The sequence below is a fragment of the Typopeltis vanoorti genome, chromosome 6, assembly GCF_054136105.1.
Source record: "Typopeltis vanoorti isolate ZY-2024b chromosome 6, IOZ_Tvanoo_1.0, whole genome shotgun sequence".
Classification (NCBI taxonomy): domain Eukaryota; kingdom Metazoa; phylum Arthropoda; class Arachnida; order Uropygi; family Thelyphonidae; genus Typopeltis; species Typopeltis vanoorti.
Window position 1 is genome coordinate 160,547,703 of NC_143554.1, and position 22,862 is coordinate 160,570,564.

General features: G+C 35.0%; 1 protein-coding gene across 4 annotated transcripts in view; it reads left to right on the forward strand.

Moving 5' to 3' along the window:
- The window catches only part of LOC150106169 (caprin-1-like), a 261,133-nt gene that overhangs the window by 139,082 nt on the left and 99,189 nt on the right, over positions 1 to 22,862 (forward strand). For 2 of the 4 annotated variants that reach the window (XM_090394515.1, XM_090394517.1), the window contains exon 7: positions 15,871 to 16,060. In XM_090394515.1, coding sequence (XP_090250641.1) covers positions 15,871 to 16,060 — 190 coding nt within the window. The remainder of the gene's footprint in view (positions 1 to 15,870; positions 16,061 to 22,862) is intronic. The other 2 variants (XM_090394518.1, XM_090394516.1) reach the window with 2 other exon arrangements.

Genomic DNA, 22,862 nt, shown 5'->3' on the forward strand with positions numbered 1-22,862 from the left:
AGCTGAAGTAGATCGTTTATATGATGAAGGAAGAGGGTGGTCTAAAAAACAATCTTGTGTGATCCCAGCATTAGTTGTATAGTTAGAAGGTAAGGAGCCATCCACCATCACTCGAAGAGAGCATCTAGTCAGAAAGCTGCCTACACAGCTGCAGAAGTCAAGGGAGGCAACCAAATGATGGGAGTTTATTATATTATAGACCTTACTGCCAAACTTGGTCAGAAGCCTTGGAGATATCAAGAGCAACCACTACTAGAGATTCACTAAAAACCTTACCATGGTATTTGTCCACAGATCAGTGTCATAGGTTAGTGCAGTGTTTCTCAAACTTCAGATATCCGCGTACCCCTTCTTAAATTTTCATTATTGCCAAGTACCCCCTTACCAAAATAATAAACAAATAAAGTATATTTCATTTTAAATGTCTATTTTATTTGAATTTATATGTTCAAGTAAACAAAAAATATGATTTATTTTTAATAGAACAAAATTTGGAATAGGTTCCTCTTCATTTCCCGTCCATGAAAATCCACATTTCAAGTAATTCATATCATACTTAGGAAGATTTTCATCTTCCTCCTAGTTGGTTCTCTAGAGATGTCAGACGACACACCCTTATCAATTTCATTTGATCCAGATGCAATATCAATGTTTTCTTGTTGCTTACAGCTACTTGTATTTGCTATATTGCTCTCTTTTGTGGGTTTTATAAATCCAATCTTTAACCAATGATCCATACGTAAGAATTTGAAAGCTAAACAAATACTGTATTTACTCGAATATAACTTGCACTTTTTTTTCCAAAATTAAAGCTAAAAAATCATGGTATGAGATATATGCAGGGATTTTCGGAAACTAAAATTTTCAGAAAAAAAACTGCAAATGGTGTGACTTACCAAGAAGTTCCTACTCGCTATTGCTACTTTAGGCATCGAGAACAGTTTCCTTGTGTGCATCATCAAAGTCATCTACCCAAATAGCTTTATTCTTCTTTCCCATTATTTCAAGCAAAAATTACCAGTAATTTAAGACTTGAAATACGTAGAGCAGCTATGATGAGGTGCATATGATTGGTACAGTATTAACAAAAGATCACGCGAACCAAAGACAAATTAGCATTTAAACAGTTGAGTTGAAATGCTAATTATCTTCAACCAAATTCCATAATATCTGAAACACATTCACTATATATTTCTTAGTTTTAACACGTTCAATACGGGATGGTGTCAAGCAAAACCATATGTTGCACCATCAGTATATGGTTTTGCTTTGAGTGTATATAGCAGTTTCTGTTGGATGGGAGATGTGATTCATTAGTTAGTGCTGTTTTTATTCCAGTTGTCTCTAATTGCATATAATATGATGATTACATGCGTTAATGATGCATAGCCGAAAAATTTCACATACCCCCTGAAGACCTTTCACGTACTCCCGGGGGGATACGCATACCACACTTTGAGAAACACTGGGTTAGTGGATCCCTTGTTGATCAGCAGTAAAAGAAACCATGCTGTCAGTCATTTATTAGGTGGGAGTCCTGAACATAGCATAGAAGTTTGGTCATTAATGGCCCTTTCCATTACTTTAGAAAAAATTGAAGTTAGAGATTCTATGGTAGTTTGAAGGTAAAAATTTGTCACTCTTTTTAGGAATAGACTGTATATGGACTCATTTCCAGACTACAGGATAGTTACCAGTGAAATAAGAAAGTGTAAATAACCAGCATAATGGGAGTTAACTCTGAAGCACAGACCTTTAGAGCAATTGAAGGAATGCCTCAGGACCCAGGAGACTTTTTGGTATCCAAGTTGAGCAAAATTTTTCTAATCTCTTTCAGGTGAAAGGTCATAAGTGGCATTGAGTGTTTGGAATGGTTGGGAACATTTACCATGATCAGCTATGCAAGAATTGGGGAAGTAGGAAGCCAAGAGATTTGCTTTTTCTGTGAGTGATGATGCAGTTATACCATCTGGGTGTAATAGTGGTGAGAGTAGTGTTTCGCAAAAGCTTTGGCTAAAACCCAGATGACTGTCATTTTGGCCAGATGCAAGTTTCTTACTTTTAGCTCTCTAAGTCAGTTTTTGATGTGGTAATTTCCTTGCTACTACTCCAGGCTTTGTTACAAACAGTATAGGAAAATTAGGAAGGGTTTTGGATGCAAGCTAAAACCACAAGCATACTGCAAAATTGTGTATGCCTGGCTTCTTTTGTACAGCTCTGTCACACTTGTGGGCGAACCAGGGTTTAGACAAGGGACAGGAATTTAGGGTGGAGGGAAAAGAATTATTTCAGTGATTCGTTCTGCACAGGTTTGGCTCAGATGGCTGGAAAAGGAAATGAGGCATAGAAGTTGCAAAGATTGTCATACAACACGTGGATATGAGTGGTTGTGTATGTGTTGTTCTATGGAGGAATAGATCTGCATGGGATTATGGTCTGAGCTGCCTAGAGACAGACAACATTCACAGCATATTTAGACGGATCACTAGTGAGGAAGAGATTCAGAGTGGTTGGGGTTGTCTGTATTCTGATGGACATGTGAACAATGTGTGTAAGATCATTTGTGATTACAAATATTTTGGCCTCTCTCTCTGCTTGATCTGTGCAGTAGAAAGATGAAAGCAAGTTGATGTTGTGAACAATGACGTCTCTGAGGAAGATGACTTCATAGTTAGGAAAGTTGGATTAAAGGAAATCGAAAATCAACATTTAGGGAAAGGTAATTGATGAATTCAGAGTGGTTGTTGACCTTAGGAGTACAGTAGAGATAGCATATGAATTAGGTAGAATGAGATAGTGATTTTTGAGCCAAAGCAGATCAAAATTAGGAGATTCCAGGTTGGATATTTTTAGCATGGTATACTAGAGTGAACACATGTACAACCTCCCCCCCCTCCCCAGCTCTGAAGCAATAAGAATCAGTTTGTAGTTTTGAAAGCAGAATTTGAAGAGGTTGTGATATTTGAGTTTCTATCCGGAAATGTAGGTAAGGTTCTGCAGACTGAAGGTGAAAATGAATATCATTAAGGCTAGCACTGAGAAATGGATCTGGAAGTTTTTGTGAAGGTTCGCTGTTGACTGCATGAGGCCCACACATTCCCTATGCGGTAGTTGGGTTAAGGATTCCATGCTGGTTATTTGCAGACTTTGATTTTCTCACTAATATGAGAGAAGAATTATTTATTTAATTTGATAGATTGTATGCAGGAGGATGTGAAAGAATTGCCTGAAGAAGAAATAAGAATGTTAGGGTGAAGTATGCTGCCACGCTGTGATAGAAGTGAACTTAGAAAGAGGGTGATGATAGCTAATAAATCAATTTGTAGGTTATGCAGAAGGAGTGATATAGAGTTTGTGGACCTATGCCCTAAGTTTGATGAATGGAAAGATTTGCACAATGCTGATGAATTGCACTTAAATGGATTCAGGGTTAGGTGGTCTGGAGAGTGTTTATCCACTGTCGAAGTGTAAATTCAGGAAATCTTTTAAAAAAATAATAAAAATTAGAGCAGAAGCAGGCAAGTGTGTATAAAGGCACCCATGAAGCAAATAAGTTGGGGGGGGGTGCAGAATCTACTCTCTCAGGCAACATATCAAATGGGGTGATCAATTCAGGATGTAAAGGTGGTTAGGACCTAAGGGAATGCTATGGTTTATATATAATAATGCTAGAAGCATAAGGAATAAGAGGGGAGAGTTAGGGCATTGGTTAGTGTTATTTTCATCGCCAATGTGCCAGTTATTTTAAAAATCTGTCAGCTTCACCATTTATTATATATCTCTGTGAAGATATTGTTTTTACACTGAGTATTTAGTAAATATACATGAGTTCAATCTGATTTGGTGCAATGATGTTTAACTCTATTATTTTAGAATTCAAGAAATGATTGACTCGAGACCAAATAAAAAAATATATATAAATTTAATGAAACTGCACTTCAGAAATGTCTTATCATAAAAGAATAAAATCATTCACACTCTGGCTTATTCTACTACTGTGTTTAACATATACTTAATCGGACCTAACATTTTGTTTTTACAATAAATTTTTACAAACAAGTTTTAATTGGTCTATTTTTTTTGTTAGGTACCTCATCACTTCCATGGAATTTTTTTTTAATCATCCTCCTGGAATATAATTCATCTTACCTTACGAAGTTCAATATGATGTACAAATTGCCAAATGTTTTACCAGAGAAAGAAGCAGTTTCTTTTATCATCTATTAATCTCCTATCAACAGTTTTCCTCCAAATCAATCTATTACTTCTGAGCACTCCAATAATGTAATATTTAACATATCGTGCTTCTAAGCAACTTCTGGCTGACTCAATCCATCTAGACCTTGGTCTTAGTCTGGATCTCTTTTTTACCATCTTGGCATCAAACATCTGTTTTGCTAACCTTTCTTCACCCATTCTATTTAAGTGGATATACCACCTTAGATTAACTCTACTGACACATTCTTGAATGCTAATAATGCCAAGTTCCTTTCTAATATCTTCATTTTTAATATGATTCTGCCATTGAGCCCATCGGTTCACTCCCCTAATTTTTCTCAGAACCCTCATATCTGTGGTCTCGAGTCTTTGATCAAGTGCTTTATTTCTAACCCAACTTTCAGATCCATAACTTAAAATTGGTTTGAACACTACCTTATATACTGTTAGTTTGGTGTTTTGGCTAATTTCTCTCTTATTCCATATAAACTTATTCAGCTGGCTACTCACCATACTAGCTTTGCTTATTCTGTTGTCTGTTTCCACATTAAACCTGCCATCTTTGCTAAAAACTGTGCCTAAATATCTGAAATATTTTACTTGATCTATAGGATCTCCATTCAGAATGCAACTGAGGTTTTCTATGCTCCTGCCTATTTTCATACTTTTGGCCTTTTTATTGCTAATTTTCATGCCAAAAATAATACAGCTGTTATTCAAAATAGGCAGAAACATTGAAAATATCAACTGCATTGTGAATTGAGAACCTATAGAACAAGTAAAACTAATTTTTAGCTAGTAAAACTAGCTAAAAATTGTGCCTTAGTTTTTTAGGCACAATTTTTAGTAGATGGTAAATTAAATATGGAAATAGACAACAGAATCAACAAAGCTGGTATGGTAGGAAGTCAACTGAATAATTTATATGGAATAACAGAGAAATTAGTCAAAATACTAAATTAGCTCTATACAAAGACAGTGTTCAAACCTATTTTAAGTTATGGATCAGAGAGCTGGGTTAGAAGTAAAACACTTGACCAAAGACTAGAGACCACAGATATGAGAGTCCTAAGAAAGATTAGAGGCATGAACAGATGGTATCAATGGCAATATCATATTAAAAATGAGGATATTAAGAAAGAACTTGACATTTTTAGCATTCAGGAATGTGTTAGCAGAGGTAATCTGAGGTGGTATGGTCACTTAAACAGAATAGGAGAGGAAAGGTTAGCAAAACAAGTATTCTCTGCTAGGTTGGCAGGAAAAAAACCCAGAGGAAGACTGACCAAGATATAGGTGGATTGATACAGTAAAAAGTACCTTAAAAGACAGAAATATAAGATCTGATAATGCGAGTCTTTATAGGCAACAGATTGATTTGTAGGAAAATTGTAGATAGGAAGTTAGTGGTGTTAAGTTTTTCATGTAGTACTATCATATCCTGTACACCCACCCCTTGCAGGTACATGTCAGGAATTTGATGATGTTATTCAGTTTAGTTAGTGAATCCTGGAGATTTGCACTAAATGTGTTTATGAATACATCATCTGTATAAAGCAAACAGCTAAGCTTGACATCTTTAATTCTAATAAGATGGAGATAAAGTGCATTCTTGTCATACTTTTGATTTTACATCAAACCGTCTTCGTGTATTTCCTTCAATTCTGACTTCTGACTGACAACTTAATATAGACTATATATTGCTCTGTATAATGTGACATTCACCCCATATAATTGTAGTGCTTCGAAAGACTTTTCTCTGAGCACCTTGTCATATGCTTTTTCCAGATCTACCAAACTTAAGTACAGATCATAATAAATTTAGTTTAATCCTTTATCCAAGTGTAAGTAAGCATAGTTTGCGCCTGAAGTATCTTCAGGACTAAGGCAACTCGTGGTAAAGGTGGAACAAGCTCTCATCACTCCTTGTCTTAGTATCTCCCATAATGCAAAGCACATCTCCTTGCAGACATATATAAATGCTATGCATTAAGAGAAGGGCCACTACCCAGACCGGTTTCGACCTTTATTGAGGTCTCATCAGTGGGAGTTGCCTTAGTCCCTGAAGATTATTAAGGTGCAAACTTTGTTTGCTTACACTTGGATAAAGGATTAAACTAAATTTATTATAGTCTAACCAAGTGGAAAAAAAAATTCCAACATCATTCTCTAAATCCAAAGTAATTTAATAATAAGGTGAGACACTTGGCACCTCATATAGGTAAATATGACTTCTCCATTGCTTCCACCTTAGTATCACCATCTCTGGGTCTGGTTCCCACTGACAAGACCTCAGTAAAGGTTGAAACCAGTCTGGGTATTTGTCCTTCCTTTAATGCATTGCATTATACATGTCCACAAGATGTGCTTTGCATTATGGCAGATACTAAGACAAGCAGTGATGAGAGATTGGTCCACCTTTACCACAAGTTCCCTCAGTCCTAAAGATACTTCCAGTGCAAGCTTTGTTTGCTTACACTTGGATAAAGGATTAAACTAAATTTATTATAGTCTAGTCAAGTGGGGAAAAAAAATTCCAACATTAAGTATGGATCCTTGTAATATTCCCATGATTTCTCAACTATTTATCTTGTGAAATTGGTTGACAACCTCTATTTGGCCTGAAACCAGCTTGTTCTTCTCCATGTTTCACTTCTGCAATCTTTATCAACCTCTTTTCAAGTATGCTTGCATAAATCTTTTAGAAGAGAAATTCCTCTGTATTCAGTTTTATTATTTTTAGATGGTTACTATGAGAGCTCTATTCCAATCATTGGGAATTCGAACTTCTGACCATACCCTCTGACTTATGCAGTGCAAAACTTTTATACCTTTATACTAAAGCATTTCTGGTCGAATATCATCTACTTCAGCTGCCTTTCCACGTTTGAAGTTTTTGATGGCTTTTGTTAAAAAATTTAGTGTGGTTCTGTCACTGCTTGGTTTCTTTAACAGCCTTTCAAAGTAATTAATCTGGATATCTTGGATAAGGATATCCTAGATGTCCAGATTAATTCATTAATTCAGTTTTCATATCACCTTTCATATTTGATTCCTTTGTCAATACTCTCTCCTCCATTTCTAAGCTCCTTCAATAACCTCCAGAATATTTTGCTACCTTCCTGATACTTATTTTCTATATTCTTACCAAAGTCTTCCCATGACACTTGTTTCGACTTGACTGTACAAACACGATTAATTAAATATGAAACAAACTTTGGACTTTCTGTGGCAAACTCCAAGTAAGACATTGATTAGCACCTCCATATCGCAATTGGAAGACAATGGTACATTGCACCCTTCGATTCGAAAAGACTCAAGTTTGATTCTTATCATGATGGGAAGATATGGATTTTTTTCAATTGCAGGATGAAAAATCCGGAAACTCGGGTTTTTTCATCCCGCATACAGACATCCACGTAATTTACAGACAAAAAATACTTGTGGTGGTAGTGGCTGGCAGTAGATGATGATGGTAATAGAGGTTTGATGTAGTTTTGAAGATGGAGAGTTCTACTGCAGGTGTCCTTCCTTGATGAGTCATCGGACTCCTTGGAGGTGTCACGAAATAATAATAATAATTAATTCAGCTATGGAGTTGTGTGGTGAAGTTGTCTGTAAGGATAGAAACACAGAACGGCATGGTGAACACAAGAAGTTAAAGAAGCAATTCTGAAAAAGAAGAAAGCATACTAAAAGTTCTAACAGTTGAGCATTATGTACAACTTACTACTCTAACACCTATATGTAAAACAGTATCAAACTCATAAATTATATGGAGCATTTTCAACTATTACAACAGTATGAAAAGGCAGAAATTACAGAAGAGTCTAACTCAGAATGGAACAGTCCTTTTATTCTAATAGAAAAACCTAATGGAAGTTTAAGATTTGTTTTGGATCTGAGAGAAATTAATGAAGTCACAAAACCCATTCATTTTCCTTTATGTAAAATTGGAGTGTTATTAATGGTTTAGAAGGATCAGAATACTTCAGTAAGCTAGAGATGAACTGTGGCTATTTCCAGATTCCTTTAAAGTTGGAGGATAGAAAATATTTTGTCTTCACAGCAAGATGGCAAAAATACCAGTTATGTTGTTTTCCTTGAGGAGCTAGAAAGTCAGCCATGTTTTTTCAGTCATTAATGAATTCTCTTCTATCAGATCTGTTATGTAAAGGAGTTGTTTGTTTTCAAGATTTGCTTATATGCTCAGAGGACCTAACAGAAATATCTTATCAAAAGTCTTTTCTGGATTAGATGAAACTAATTTATCCTTTCAGTATTCAAAATTGTTTGCAAATGATGCAAACTCGATGAAGAGTGAGCAGGTGTTGTGGCTTTACAAGATGACTTGAATAGACTGAGTGAATGGGCACAGGAGTGGGAATACCAGTTCATTTTAAAATGTGAGGTTTTAAAATTTGGAAAACAAAGATGGGATATAGAATTTACTCTTGGTGGGAAGGTGGAAAAATATGAGGAAAAGATACATTTAGGAAGCTTGCCTACTGAAAGAAGACACATCTTAATATATTAATTAAGAGGCCTTTTAACTTTATATTCTAATGAATTTGAGAGATAAGGCAGAGTGAATGAACAAACAAAAACAAAGTGCTACAAAGGAAATTCTTATATGGTTAGAATGTCTCAGATTCGTATCTGGTATGATGCATTGACTTCAAGGATCAGCCTGATGTATATTCTAAAGAATGAAGTTCAATTATATGGCTCTTTGTCTGATCATAAACAATTCTATCATCACTTGATCTAGTCTTCATAAACTTCCAATAAGCTTCATTTTTTAACTTGACTGCATTTTTAATTCTCTTGTTCGACCAGTGTGTTTCTTTTTAAATATCTTCCTCTTTTCAGCCATTTTCTGTCCACTGCTGGAAGAAGGCCTTCTCCAGTTCTTTCCACCTTTCTCTGTTCTTGGCAGTGGTTGACCAATTTTTCCCAACAAAATGCAACAATTCATCGTGCCACCTTCTTTTAGGATGTCCTTGGCCTCTTTTCCCTTCTTTTGGAATCCAGTTCGTTAGTATGGCGGTCCATCGCTCATCTTCTCTTCTGGATAGATGTCCGGCCCATTTCCATTTTAGTCGCTTGTGGTGAAGAATGATGTAGTGATATGAGTCTAGCTTCTTATCGAGGTGTTTTGCTTCTTATTTTTTAATGTGATGCCTAGCATCAACCTCTCCATTTTTCTTTGAGTTGTTGCTAGTTTATTTGCCAGTGTTTTTGTTATAGACCAAGTTTCACAACCTTATGTGATGACTGGAAGTATACACTGGTTAAATGTCTTCCTTTTTAAACAGAGTGGGACATCATTGTTTTGAAAAATGCTTTTCAATTTTCTGAATGCACTCCAGGCAAGTTGAATTCTCCTATTTATTTCCTTTTGGAGTTCACAGTTTAAATCAATGAGATGACTTAAGTATGTATATGAAGAGACTTTCCAAGAAATTATTTTCTGTTATTATGTTTTTTGGTGTTACAAAATGATTAAACATGATTTTAGTTTTTTCTGTTTTTTTAGACCAACTCTTCTGCTTTCACGTTATAGGTTTTCTATCATTATATAAAGGTCTTCTGGATTGTTTGCAAAAATTATATCATCTGCATATCTTAGATGTGTTAGGTTTCTGTTATCATCATCATCAAATTCCTGCCATGTACCCTCAAGGGGTGTACAGGATATGACAGTACTACATGAAAAAATTACATCATTACTAACTTCCTATCTACAATTTTCCTCCAAATCCAAATCTGTCTGTTACTTGTCGAGACTCCAACATTATCAGATCTTATATTTCTATCGTCTAAGGCACTTTGTACCGTATCAATCCACCATTATCTTGGTCTTCCTCTGGGTCATTTTCATGCCAACCTGGCAGAGAACACTTGTTTTGCTAATCTTTCCTCTCCTATTCTATTTAAGTGACCATACCATCTGAGATTAGCTCTGCTAAAGCATTCCTGGATGCTAACAATGTCAAGTTCTTTCCTAATATCCTCATTTTTAATATGATATTGCCATTGATGCCATCTGTTCATGCCTATAATCTTTCTCAGGACTCTCATATCTGCGGTCTCTAGTCTTTGGCCAAGTGTTTTACTTCTGACCCAGCTCTCAGATCCATAAGTTAAAACTGGTTTGAACACTGTCTTGTATACAGCTAATTTAGTGTTCCGACTAATTTCTCTCTTATTCCATATGAATTTATTCAGTTGACTTCCCACCATACCAGCTTTGCTGATTCTGTTGTCTATTTCTATATTTAATTTACCATCTTCAGTAAAAATCGTGCCTAAGTAGCTAAAATGTTTTACTTGTTCCACAGGTTCTCCATTCACAACACAGTTGACATTTTCAATGATTCTGCCTATTTTCATTATCTTTGTCTTTTTATTGCTGACCTTCATACCATATCTATTACAACAGCTATTCAATTTAGTCAGAGAATCTTGCAGACTTGTAGCTGATTTATTTAGAAGTATGACATCATCTGCATAAAGCAAAGAGCTGACATTAACATCTCCAATTTTGATATCATGTTTAATACCACTTTCCTTCATAATGTGATCCATATAGATAATGAATAACAGAGGGGATAATGTACATCCTTGTCTCACACCAGATTTAACATTAAACCATCTTCCTGTACTTCCTTCAATTCTAACTGCTGACTTACAACTCAAATAAAGACTAAGTATTGCTTGATATAATGCCCCATTGACACCATATAACTGCAGCGTATTGAATAGCTTCTCTCTTGGCACCTTGTCATGTGCCTTTTCCAAATCGACAAAACTTAAATACTGATCTTTGTTATATTCCCATGCTTTCTCGACTATTTGTCGTAAAGTGAAGATCTGATCCTGACAGCCTCTATTTGGCCTGAATCCAGCTTGTTCTTCACCAAGCTTTTCTTCCACAATTCTTCTCAACCGTTTCTCAAGTATACTAGCATAGATCTTGCCAGGAACACTCAGTATTGAAATACCTCTGTAATTCTCACATTCAGTTTTATTTCCCTTTTTATATATGGGTACTATGAGAGCTCTACTCCAATCATCGGGAATTCGTCCCTCTGTCCAGGCTTTCTGAACTATGCAGTGCAGCCACTGTAAGATTTTTATACCACCATACTTCAGCATTTCTGGTCGAATATCATCTACTCCTGCTGCCTTTCCACATTTCAAGCCATTGATGGCTTTTTCTGCTTCAAGTATGGATATGTATTCCTGACTGCATGCCTGGTCAGTGTTTTTTATCACTGCTTGTTTCATTTAGCAGTTTTTCAAAGTAATTACTCCATACTTCAAGGATATCTTTTTCTCCTGTTTTCATGTCACCTTAATCATCTCTAACTACTTTTACAGCACTCTTTCCTCCATTCCTAAGCTTCTTCAACAACCTCCAGAATATTTTGCCACCTTCTTGATATTTATTTTCTATATTCTTGCCAAAGTTCTCCATTGACTTTTGTTTAGCTAGTTTTACACACTGTTTAGCCTTCTTACATTTTTCTCTGTATCCTGTAAGAGTAAAAGCTGACTTATTTGCCAGGAACTTTTGATATGCTTTCTTCTTTTCCTTCACTGCCTCTTTAACTTCCTGTGTCCACCACGGAGTTCTGATTTTTTTTATCCTTGCACACAACCTCACCACATGCCTCTTTGGCAGAATCAATCAATGTTTTCTTCAGAGTTTGCCACTGAATCTCCAAGGTTTGGTTCCTGTTCTCAAACTCTTTCATTTTCTTTTCAATAATCTTTCTGTATTTTAGTTCTACAGTTCGCATCCGAGAGCTGCTCAACTTTTATTTGCTTTAAAACTTTCTTACATGTTATTCTTTTCAATATGAAATTCAATTTTATCCTGCTCAAGACTAAATAGTGATCACTTCCAATTTCAAATCCTCTGTACGCTCTGGTGTCCTGCACCAGGGAGAAAACATCACTATCAACAATAACATAGTCAATGAGACTTTTCTTATTTCTAGCCTCTTCTCTCCATGTGAATTTGTGCACATTTTTATGTTGGAACATGGTGTTAGTAATAACCAGTCCATGTCTTGAGCAGAAATCCAACAGATATTTGCCATTATTATTAGCTTTGCTCTTTTCACCAAATTTTCCCAAAATATTTTTGTATATCTCACAATCATTTCCTTCTCTGCTATTTAGATCCCCAACAAGGACCAACTTTTCCTTTTTCATTATGTCAGTTGTTTTTTCTAAAGCGGCAAAGAATTCCTCCACTTCTACCTTAGTTGAACCTTCTGTGGGATCATAGGCACAAATAAGTATCATTGTCCAGTTCCCCATTCTCATATTTGCCCACATTGTGATGAATAGTATGGCTACTCCTTCTTTTCCTTGATTGTCATTACCTGAATATAACATTTTGTATTTATTGCTCAGAAAGATCTCACCAGTTTTGGTCTTTTTTGTTTCAGTCACCCCTATTATGTCGATCTGGTACTTATCTAATTCTTCAGCTAGCTCCATTTCTTTGCCATTCAGGATTCTTACATTGATAGTACCGATCTTTAACTCTGGTGATGTTGAGTTGGGGTTTGTTTTCAGATTTGTTCCAATAGCTGACTTTTTGCTGTTTGCCCTGGTTCCCTGGCGAAAACAAGGGGGCCTTGTTTAACCAGGCTACGCCCCAGCCGGCATGAAATTTTGTCATGTTGTACCATAATTTTTTATTTTGGTTTAACCAATAAGAATACAATTTGGGCGGCTAAATCCCAAATTGCCAGCCCATCCTCGTTCGTTCAGTATCAAAGTAGATACCCAACAGGGTGCACCACGAGAAGGTGAGGATTGGACATTAGGTCAGAAGCCCTGGTCGGTTCTCTGCATTCCTTTAAAGGTTATGTGGAGGTCTCCTCTCAGTTATACAGCTTTGACCCTTAAGCACTGCAGTTTCTGTTATTAATTTTGAAAACAAGGTTTGTTCAGATTATATTATTAAATATTTCTTGAAGGACTGCTATAAAGATTTTGGGCGATAAGTCTTCTTGTTGGACACCTTTTTCAATTGATATTTTATTACTACTCGTGTAAAGTTGGATTGTTGCTGTTGCAGTGTGGTACATTTCCTGGTGGAGGTCCATATATTCCCCAGGAACTCCCTGATTCTGGAGTTCTTTGATTATTGCATTAGTTTTGATGGAATGCGTTTTCATAATCAATAAAGGCTAAACAGAGAGTCAATTAGTATTCTTCTGCTTTTTCTATTATTTGTTTTACTGCATGAATATGATCAGTTGTGTTAAAGCCTTTATGGAATCCTGCTTGTTCTACTGGTTGATTTGAATCTAGAAGAAGGGGTTAACCTGTTTGTTACTTTTGTGAAAATTTTGTACAGATTAGATAGGATACTAATTGGTCTATAGTTCTTTACTTCTTCGTTGTCTCCTTTTTTTAAATAACAGTATCAGAGTAACATTTTTCCAGTTTTGTGGTACCTTTCCTTCCAGGCGTCGATTTAGTACATGTTGAATTATGTTGTTTCCTCCCCATTTAATTAATTCTATGTGAGTTAGGTCTTCACTGGGACATTTTTCATTTGTTTTAATGCTTGTTTTATTCCATCTGAAGTGAATGGAGGAATTGTTCTTGGTTGTTGAAGGATCACTATAGTTCTTCATATAGTCTGCCTAGGATTTGTTCTTGGTTCCTTATTGTAGTTCCATTCTTATCTTTTATTGCATTTATTTGACTTTTACCAACTGATTTTCATATTTTTGTTTTCAATTGTTTCTTTTATTTTTGTAGTGTTGTAAGATCTTATTTCATTTCTAGTTTTTCCTTATTGTTTTGCATAGTTCTGCATATTCTATTTTAGAAGTTAAGATTTTGTCTTGTTTCATATTCGTCTCTTTTTTAGTAGTTTTAAGGTTTCTTTTATTTATGTCTTCTTCAAATATGTTTGTCTAGTTTTTGATTCAGCTTTTCTTCATAATCCTTCTTTTCAGTAGGTTTTAACCCGATGTTAGTAAGGTGGCAGTGTCAGTTATTTCTTTCTATGTTTGTGGTCCGTGACATTCCACCTTACGCTAAGCCAAAACTTCTTGATATTTTGTTGTTGAGCCATTTTCTGTCTCCATAGTTTCATCTTTCTATCTCGTTTTAATTGCTACATTTATTTTCTGCTCCCCACACACTTAAAGGTGGCTATAAGAAACCTATCTGCATATAAAACAACAGGAATGAAACCGTTGATGTCCATGACTACCTTGCTCCATTCTTTATCAGGAACGAAGTTATCTATTTCAGATTTTTGCTAACCATCCAAACTACACCTTGTGAAACCAGCAATTTCCAACTTTCAAATCATTTCTTATGCAAAAATCTAATAAAATCTCTGTCCTTCCTCATTTCTTTGACCAAAACCAAACAGGGAGCCCAAAATTTTTTCTTTATTCTTTAATCTCCAACCTGTGCATTAAGATATCCTAAGATTAATTACACTCTTGTTGCAAATAATACCTTCCAACTATTCCTCAAATAATGTCTTTTCCTCTATATCTAAACCTTGTTGTGGTGCATATACCTGGATAAGTGAAATTCTTTTTACATTACATTCAAATACAAGACTCATTATTTTATCACAAATTCCATCACACTTCGTAAGTCTGTCGTTTACTTCTTTACTAATAATAAAACTGGCACTATTTTTTGATTGGTCATTGCTCTTTTCCAAAGCAAAATACAGTTGTCTCTGAAATTCATCTTTTCTTGTTTTTTTTTTTTTCCATTTTGTTGCTCTGACATTCAAAACATCTAATTTCTTCTCCATCGTAACATCCACTGACTCTTCTTTACCCATAAGTGTCAGTACATTCAGTGTTCTGTTCTCAGTTTCCTTTTCAGTTCAGGTCATTTACCATTTATATCCATGAGGGCTTGATTCCTTTGTTTCGTTTTAACTTCAATAAATTCACTGCCAGCTTGCTGGGCCTGTTGCTGTATAAATGTATTACTCTACTACAATAATTTAAGGAAAAATGGAGGGAAACTCTTGTAAAAAAACAATAATTTAAAGAAAATAATTTAAGAACACGTGTCAGTATGTTCAGTATTCTGTTCTATTTTTCAGTTTCCTTTCCAGTTGAGGTCGTTACCATTTATATCCACCAGGTCTGATTCCTTTGTTTCTTTTTAACTTCAGTAAATTTACTGCCATCTTGCTGGGCCTGTTGCTGTATAAATGTATTACTCTACTACAATAATTTAAGGAAAAATGGAGGGAAACTCGTGTACAAAAATTTATTAATATAGCATTTTTGCCTTATTTTTATGAGCATCATCAGCACAAGATCACAGAATTGCAATTTATGCGAATCCATCCATGAAAGGTTGTAACCATAGGGTACAACCTTTGAGTTCATTGATATTTACTAGTTTAAATTTTGCATTTTATGTTGCATGTGTTATTGTTGTTTTATCTTGTCCTATTATATGTATAGTAAATTGAAGTGTATTTGTGTTATGTTTTCCCTGGTAATTTTGCATGGTTGATTAATTTGGCAGTTTATATGATTTTTTCAGTTGTTTTTTGTTGTTTAAATCAACTGAATAATATTGAATATTCATAAACAATCACATGCCATAAATGAATCTGTTGATTAGCAGGAAGAGGAAGTGCTTATGATGCAGTCTGCAGGTGGAGACAGAACACCGCTAGATCATGCCTATTTTCCATCGAGTAATGCATCAGGTGCTGCCTTACAGTATAGTACTCATACACGTCCTCTTCAAGAAGTCCTTCCTGTACAGGGTAACTTCAATTTTTTACAAGAGTCCCAGATTGATTTAGAATGTAAGTGGAATAATATTTATACTTAGAAAATGAAAAGAATATGATACTTTGGTTGAGTTTATTCATCTTGCAGTAAGTTTTTTTTTTTCTGCTGGGTAGTATATTACACTTGGAAAGAAATTATTTTTATCAAGCTCCTGTGGTTTGTATTATTCATAGCAGTAATTCTGTTTTAACCACAGTGAAAATTGCAAAATAAAAATTGTTTTTAATTATTAGTTTCGCTTGTTACGTATTATGGCATATTTTTTGAAGTTAAGAAAGCATATTAATATAAACTAATGATAGAATTGTTATTTATGTGATAATACCCATGATGTTGAGATGACATACATGTTCTTTTATTGTTGATCTAGAACCTATGCCACATAATATCTGTCATAACCTAGTTTCATTTATTGTAGATCCTTTATGTAGCTGGGCAATATATCTGTATTATTTAAAGTTAAATTCAAGGTTTTAAATGGGTAGTTTTTTTATATAGTTTTATATAGGATGTGGTAAGTCCAGTGAGGGGGATAAGAGAGTTTGCCAGCTGTACTGACAATTGGTAGCATGAAGTTAGTGTAAGAAAACCGTTTTAATTTTTATTAGTGTTGAACACCATGTCATTTCAGTGACGTTTTTAAACTTGTAGATATAGCTGTTAAATTCAATATTCAGGTCAGTTCCCAAATCACCTGTTTTTCATCAATAGTGTGAAAAACTACACATGATTTATGAGCCCTTTTTCCCTAAATCTCTGATATATTGTTTAATGCAGATTTCTCTCAAATTCCATCTGATGAACAAAGATTTCACATCCACAGAATATTTTATAAGTCTTATTCACACCAGTCTTATTCAGCACATTCACACCATGCTCATTTGGTTTCTGCATGCAATAACTGCCTAACAGGTGTTACTGTTATCATGTATTTCTTCAACTAAAAATTTAAAAGGGGATGTTAGAATAACATATATAGTTAGTAATGTGTTGCAATAAAAGGTTGTTTTTCTTGCATGTATGCATTATGGTGTCTGTGGGAGAATAAGTGTTTTTCATTATGTAGGATCATTTTCATTCCAGTTCTAATCACAGTAATTGTTACTAAATACAGTACATAGACTGTGAATGTCTCTGTATCACTGAACATGGTATAGAGACATTCACAGTCTATGTACTGTATTTAGTAACAATTACTGTGATTAGAACTGGAATGAAAATGATCCTACATAATGAAAAACACTTATTCTCCCACAGACACCATAATGCATACATGCAAGAAAAACAACCTTTTATTGTAACACATTACTAACTATATATGTTATTCTAACATCCTCTTTTAAATTTTTAGTTGAAGAAATACATGATAACAGTAACACCTGAAGACATGCAACTAGTTGTTTTTGTATGTTTTCAGTGTGGTGTCCATTGGGGGCGGGGGGTTATTGTATAAGGACATGTTTGTTCCAGTCTTTAGAAAGAATAAATGTAGTGAGTAAAAATCCAATGAATCAGATATATTCCTGAATAAAAAGGAATCCATCAATGTATCATAAGAAGACAAATGTATCTAGTGATCTCCAACAAAATACTAACAAGTTCAGGAATAAAAGATTTACATGATAAAGAGCCACTGACAAGCAAAAAAAACAAAAACTTGAAGGTAGAATTCATGAACAGTGGATAATTTTGATCACAATTGCCTTTTATATTTAGCAAACTGTTCCTCATCTAATAAAGAACATTTCAGAGTAACGTATCTAATTGCCATCATTCAATGTGGTTCATTGTAGTTGTGGAGATGGAGAGTTGTAGAGTACGTGCCCTCCCTCAATGAGTCACTAAATAATAATGATAATATCCTGATACGCATCCTCAAGGGGGTGCTCAGGTTACTTTGACAGCACTGAGTGATTAGGTTTACATTATTTTAATCTCCTATCAACAGTTTTCCTGCCAATTAGTCTCTTTGTAGATACTCAAACATTGTCATATCTAACATCTCTTGCTTCTAGGGCACTTCTGACAGAATCAGTTCACCTAGCTCTTGAACTTCCTCTGGGTCTCTTTTCTACCAACTTAGCATCAAACATCTGTTTTGCTTACCTTTCCTCATTCTATTTAAGTTATACAACCTTATATTAGATTAGCCTGTTCACACATTTTTCAGTACTAACAATGTCAGATTACTTTCTAATATCTTCATTTTTAATATGTTTCTGCCATTGATGTTAAGGCTCTTAATTTTTCTCAGAACTCTCATATCTGTGACCTCTAATCTTTGATCAAGTGCTTTATTTCTAACCCAACTCTCAGATCTATAACTTAAACTGGTTTTAATGTCATCTTGTATACTGCTAGTTTGGTGTTTTGGGCTAATTTCTCTCTTATTCCAAATTTATTCAACTGGCTTTCCACCATACCAGCTTTGCTTATTCTGTTTTCTATTTCCAAATTTAATTTTCCATCTTCACAGAAACTTTCCCTAAATGGCTGAAATATATTATTCTGTAGGTTCTCCATTGAGAGTGTAGCTGAAGTTTTCTACGTTCCTTCCTATTTTTATAGTTTTGGTCTTTTATTACTGATTTTCTTGTGAAGTTTGTTACAGCTATTAAGCAGTTTAGTTAATGAAGCCTGGAGACTTCTGGATAAATTTAGAAGTACATTTTCATCTGCATAATAAAAAGAGCAAAGTTTGATATCTCTAATTTTAATATTAAGTTCAATGTCACTTTCATTCATAATGTAATCAATATAGGTGATGAATGAGTGTGGAGATAATGTGCATCCTTGTCTTACCCATGATTTTACATCAAACCATTTTCCTGTATTTCCTTCAATTCTAATTGCAGACTTTCAACTTAAATGTATTGTTCCATTTACCCCATATAATTGAAGTATTTTGAAAAACTTTTCTCTTGGCACCTTGGCATATGCCTTTTCCAGATCTACAAAACGTAAGTAGAGATTCTTGTCATATTCCCATGATTTCTCTACTATTTGTCACAAAGTGAAAATCTGATCATGACAACCTCTATTTAGCCTGAACCTTGCATGTTCTTTTCCAAGTTTCTCTTCTACAGTTTTTCTCAACATCTTCAAGTATGCTTGCATAAATCTTATCTGGAATGTTTATTAGAGACATTTCTCTGTAATGTTCACATTCAGTTCCCTGTTGTATATAGATGGGAACTTTCAAAGCTCTACCCAATTCATCTGGAATTCACTCTTTAACCAGGCTATCTGAATTATGCAGTGTAACCACTGCAAATTTTTATGTCCTGGTATTTAAGCATCTGTGGTCAGACATCTATTCCAGCTGTCTTTCCACATTTCAAATTTTTGGTGGCTTTTTCTACCTCAAGTATTGATATGTACTCCTATTACATTCCTCTTGAAAAGTTAATACTTTTCTGTAATTGCTTGTTTTCTTTAACAGTCTTACAAAGTAATTACTCCAGACATCTAGGATGTCCTTATCTTCAGTTTCGTGGCTCCTATATAATCTTTTATTCCTTTTACAGTACTGTCTCCTCTGTTTCTAAGTTTCTTCAATAGCCTACAGAACATTTTGCCACCTTCCTGATATCATCAAATTCCTCACAAATACTCTCATGGGGATGTATACGGGATCTTATGATAGTACTACATATAAAACATTACATCATTACTAACTTCCTATCATCATCACTTTTCCTCCAGATTAGCTGTTATCTGTCAACATTCCAGTACTATCAGATCTTATATTTCTGTCTTGTAAGACACTTTACTATCAATCATTCCACCTACATCTTTTTCTTCCTCCAGATTAGCACTGCTAACAATGTCAAGTTCTTTCCTAATATCCTCATTTTTGATATGATACTGCCATTGATGCCATCTGTTTAGTCTCCTAATCTTTCTCAGTACCCTCATATCTGTGGTCTCCAGTCTTTGATCTGTTTAGTCCCCTAATCTTTCTCAGGACTCTCATATCTGTGGTCTCCAGTCTTTGATCTGCTTAGTCCCCTAATCTTTCTCGGGATTCTCATATCTGTGGTATCCAGTCTTTGAGTTTTATATATCTAACCTAGCTCTCAGATCCATAAATTAAAATTGGTTTGAACACTGTCTTGTAGTTTAATGTTTTGACTAATTTCTCTCTCTCTTATTCAATATAACTTTATTTAGTTGACTTTCTGCCATTCCAGCATTGCTAATTCTGCTGTCTATTTCCAAATTTAATTTTCCATCTTCACCAAATAGCTGAAATGCTTTACTTGTTCTATAGGTTCTCCATTCAGGATGCAGTTGATGTTTTCAATGTTTCCACTATCTTCATTGTCTTTGTCTTTTTAATACTGATTTCCATACCAAATTTATTACAGCAGGGTGTTGTACCACCTTACCCCAGTCCTGAAGATACTTTCAGGCGCAAACTCTGTTTGCTCACACTTGGATAAAGGATTAAACTAAATTTATTATACTCTAACCAAGTGAAAAATAAACTTTCAACATCTTTCTCTAAATCCAGAGTAATTTATTAAAAAAGGGTGGCACACCATTTGGCAACTCCTATAGGCAGAGTTGACCTGCTGATGCTTCTGCCTGGTATCTCCACTTGGGCCTGGCTCCCACTGAAGAGACCTCAATAAAGGTTGAAACTAGTCTGGGTTGTGGCCCTTCCCTTAATGCATAACATTAGACATATCTGCAAGGAGATGTGTTTTGCATTATGGGAGATACTGAGATAGGAGTGTTGGTAGTTTGCTCCACCTTTGCAAGGAGTGCCCTGGGTGTTGTACCACCTTACCCCAGTCCTGAAGATACTTTCAGGCGCAAACTCTGTTTGCTCACACTTGGATAAAGGATTAAACTAAATTTATTATACAGCAGTTCAGTTTGTCAGGGAATTCTGAAGACTTGTACTGGATTTATTCAGAAGTATAACATCATCTGTATAATGTAAAGAGCCAAGATTAACCTCATCAGTTTCGATATTAGATTTTATACCATCTTTCATAATGTGATCCATATAGATTATGAATAACATAGGATAATGTGCACCCTTCTTTCACACCTGACTTAACTTCAAGCTATCTTCCTATGCTCCCTTCAATTCTAACTGCTAATTTACTACTCAAATGGAAACTACGTATTGCTTGATATAATATCCCGTTGATACCATATAACTAAAGCATTTAGTCCCCTACAACTTTTCTCTTGGCACCTTGTCATGTGCCTTTTCCAGACCTGCAAAACTTAAATACAGATCTTTGTTATATTGCCATGGTTTCTCAACTGTCTGTCTTAAAGTGAAAATCTGATCCTGACAACCTCTGTTTGGCCTGAACCCAGCTTGTTCTTCTGCAAGTTTTTCTTAACCGTTTTCTCAAGAAACAGTTAAAACTCATAGTACCCATTTATAAAAAAAAAAAAAGGGGGGGGGGGGCAACGAGCACCTTACTCCAATCAGCTGAAATTTGACACACTGACCAGGTCTTCTGAATTATGCAATGCAGCCCATGTAAAACTTTTTTTGTATACCTCAATATTTTAGCATTTCTGGTTGAATATTATCTACTCCGTCTGCCTTTCCACATTTTAGGTTTGTGATAGCTTTTTCTACTTTTAAGTACAGATATATATATGTGTGTGTGTGTGTGTGTGTGTGTGTGTGTGTGTGTGTGTGTGTGTGTGTGTGTGTGTGTGTGTGTCCCAGGTGGCATTTGTTTTGAATGTTTTCTACCACCATGCTGTTACTGCTTATTTCATATAGCAATCTTTCAAAGTAATTACTCTACACATCAAGAATATCTTTATCTTCAGTTTTCATGTCCCCTTTATCATCTCTAATTCCTATTACAGCACTCTTTCCTCCATTTGCCTCCAGAGTATTTTTAGTATATTCCCTAAGAACACAATCTGAGTTTCTTGCCAGGAACTTTGTATATGCTTTCTTTTCTTTGACTGCCTCTTTAAATTTCAGAGTGTACCATGGAGTTCTAATTTTTCTATCCTTGCAGATGACCTCTCTCCTGCCTCTCTGGCTAAATCAGTCAAAATTTTCTGTAGGGTTTGCCACTGTATCTCCAAGGTCTGGGTTCTTGTTTTCAAACTCTTTCAATTTTTTTCCTTCCTGATATTTTCTATATTCTTACTGAAGTCTACCCATGAATTTTGTTTAGCTACTTTCACACATAGCTTAGCTCTCTTGTATTATTCTCTGTATTCGTTTTAAGCATCACTAACTTATTTACTAAAAACATTCAGTAAACTTATGTCCACTATAGTGTTATTATTTTTCTATCCTTACAACTTCACCACATATCCCCTTAGCTGAATCAAAGTTTACTTCAGTTTTGCCACTGAGATTGCAAGGTTCGGTTCTTTTTTTCAGACTGTTTTAATTTTTCTTCAGTAATATTTGTATAGTTGAATCTCAACTTTTCCTGTAAAAGCTGCTCGACTTTAAAACTTTCTTACATACTGTTCTTTTCAATGTGGTATTCATTTTAATCTTACTCAGCACTAAGTAATGGTCACTTCCAATTTCAAATCCTCTGTAAGATATCTAAACAATAACGTAGTCTATGAAGCTTTTTTTATTATTATTATTTTCCTTGCATCTTCTCTCGACATGAACTTGTCTTCTTTATATTGGAACATGGTGTTAATAATGACTTGGTCCACATCCTGAGCAGAAATCCAGCAGATACTTACCATTATTATTAGCTTTGTCCTATTTTCTAATTATTGCTATATGCCTGGTTGAATTCATGTCCTGCTCTGCTGTTTAGATCTCCAACAAGGACAACTTTTTCCATTTTCTTT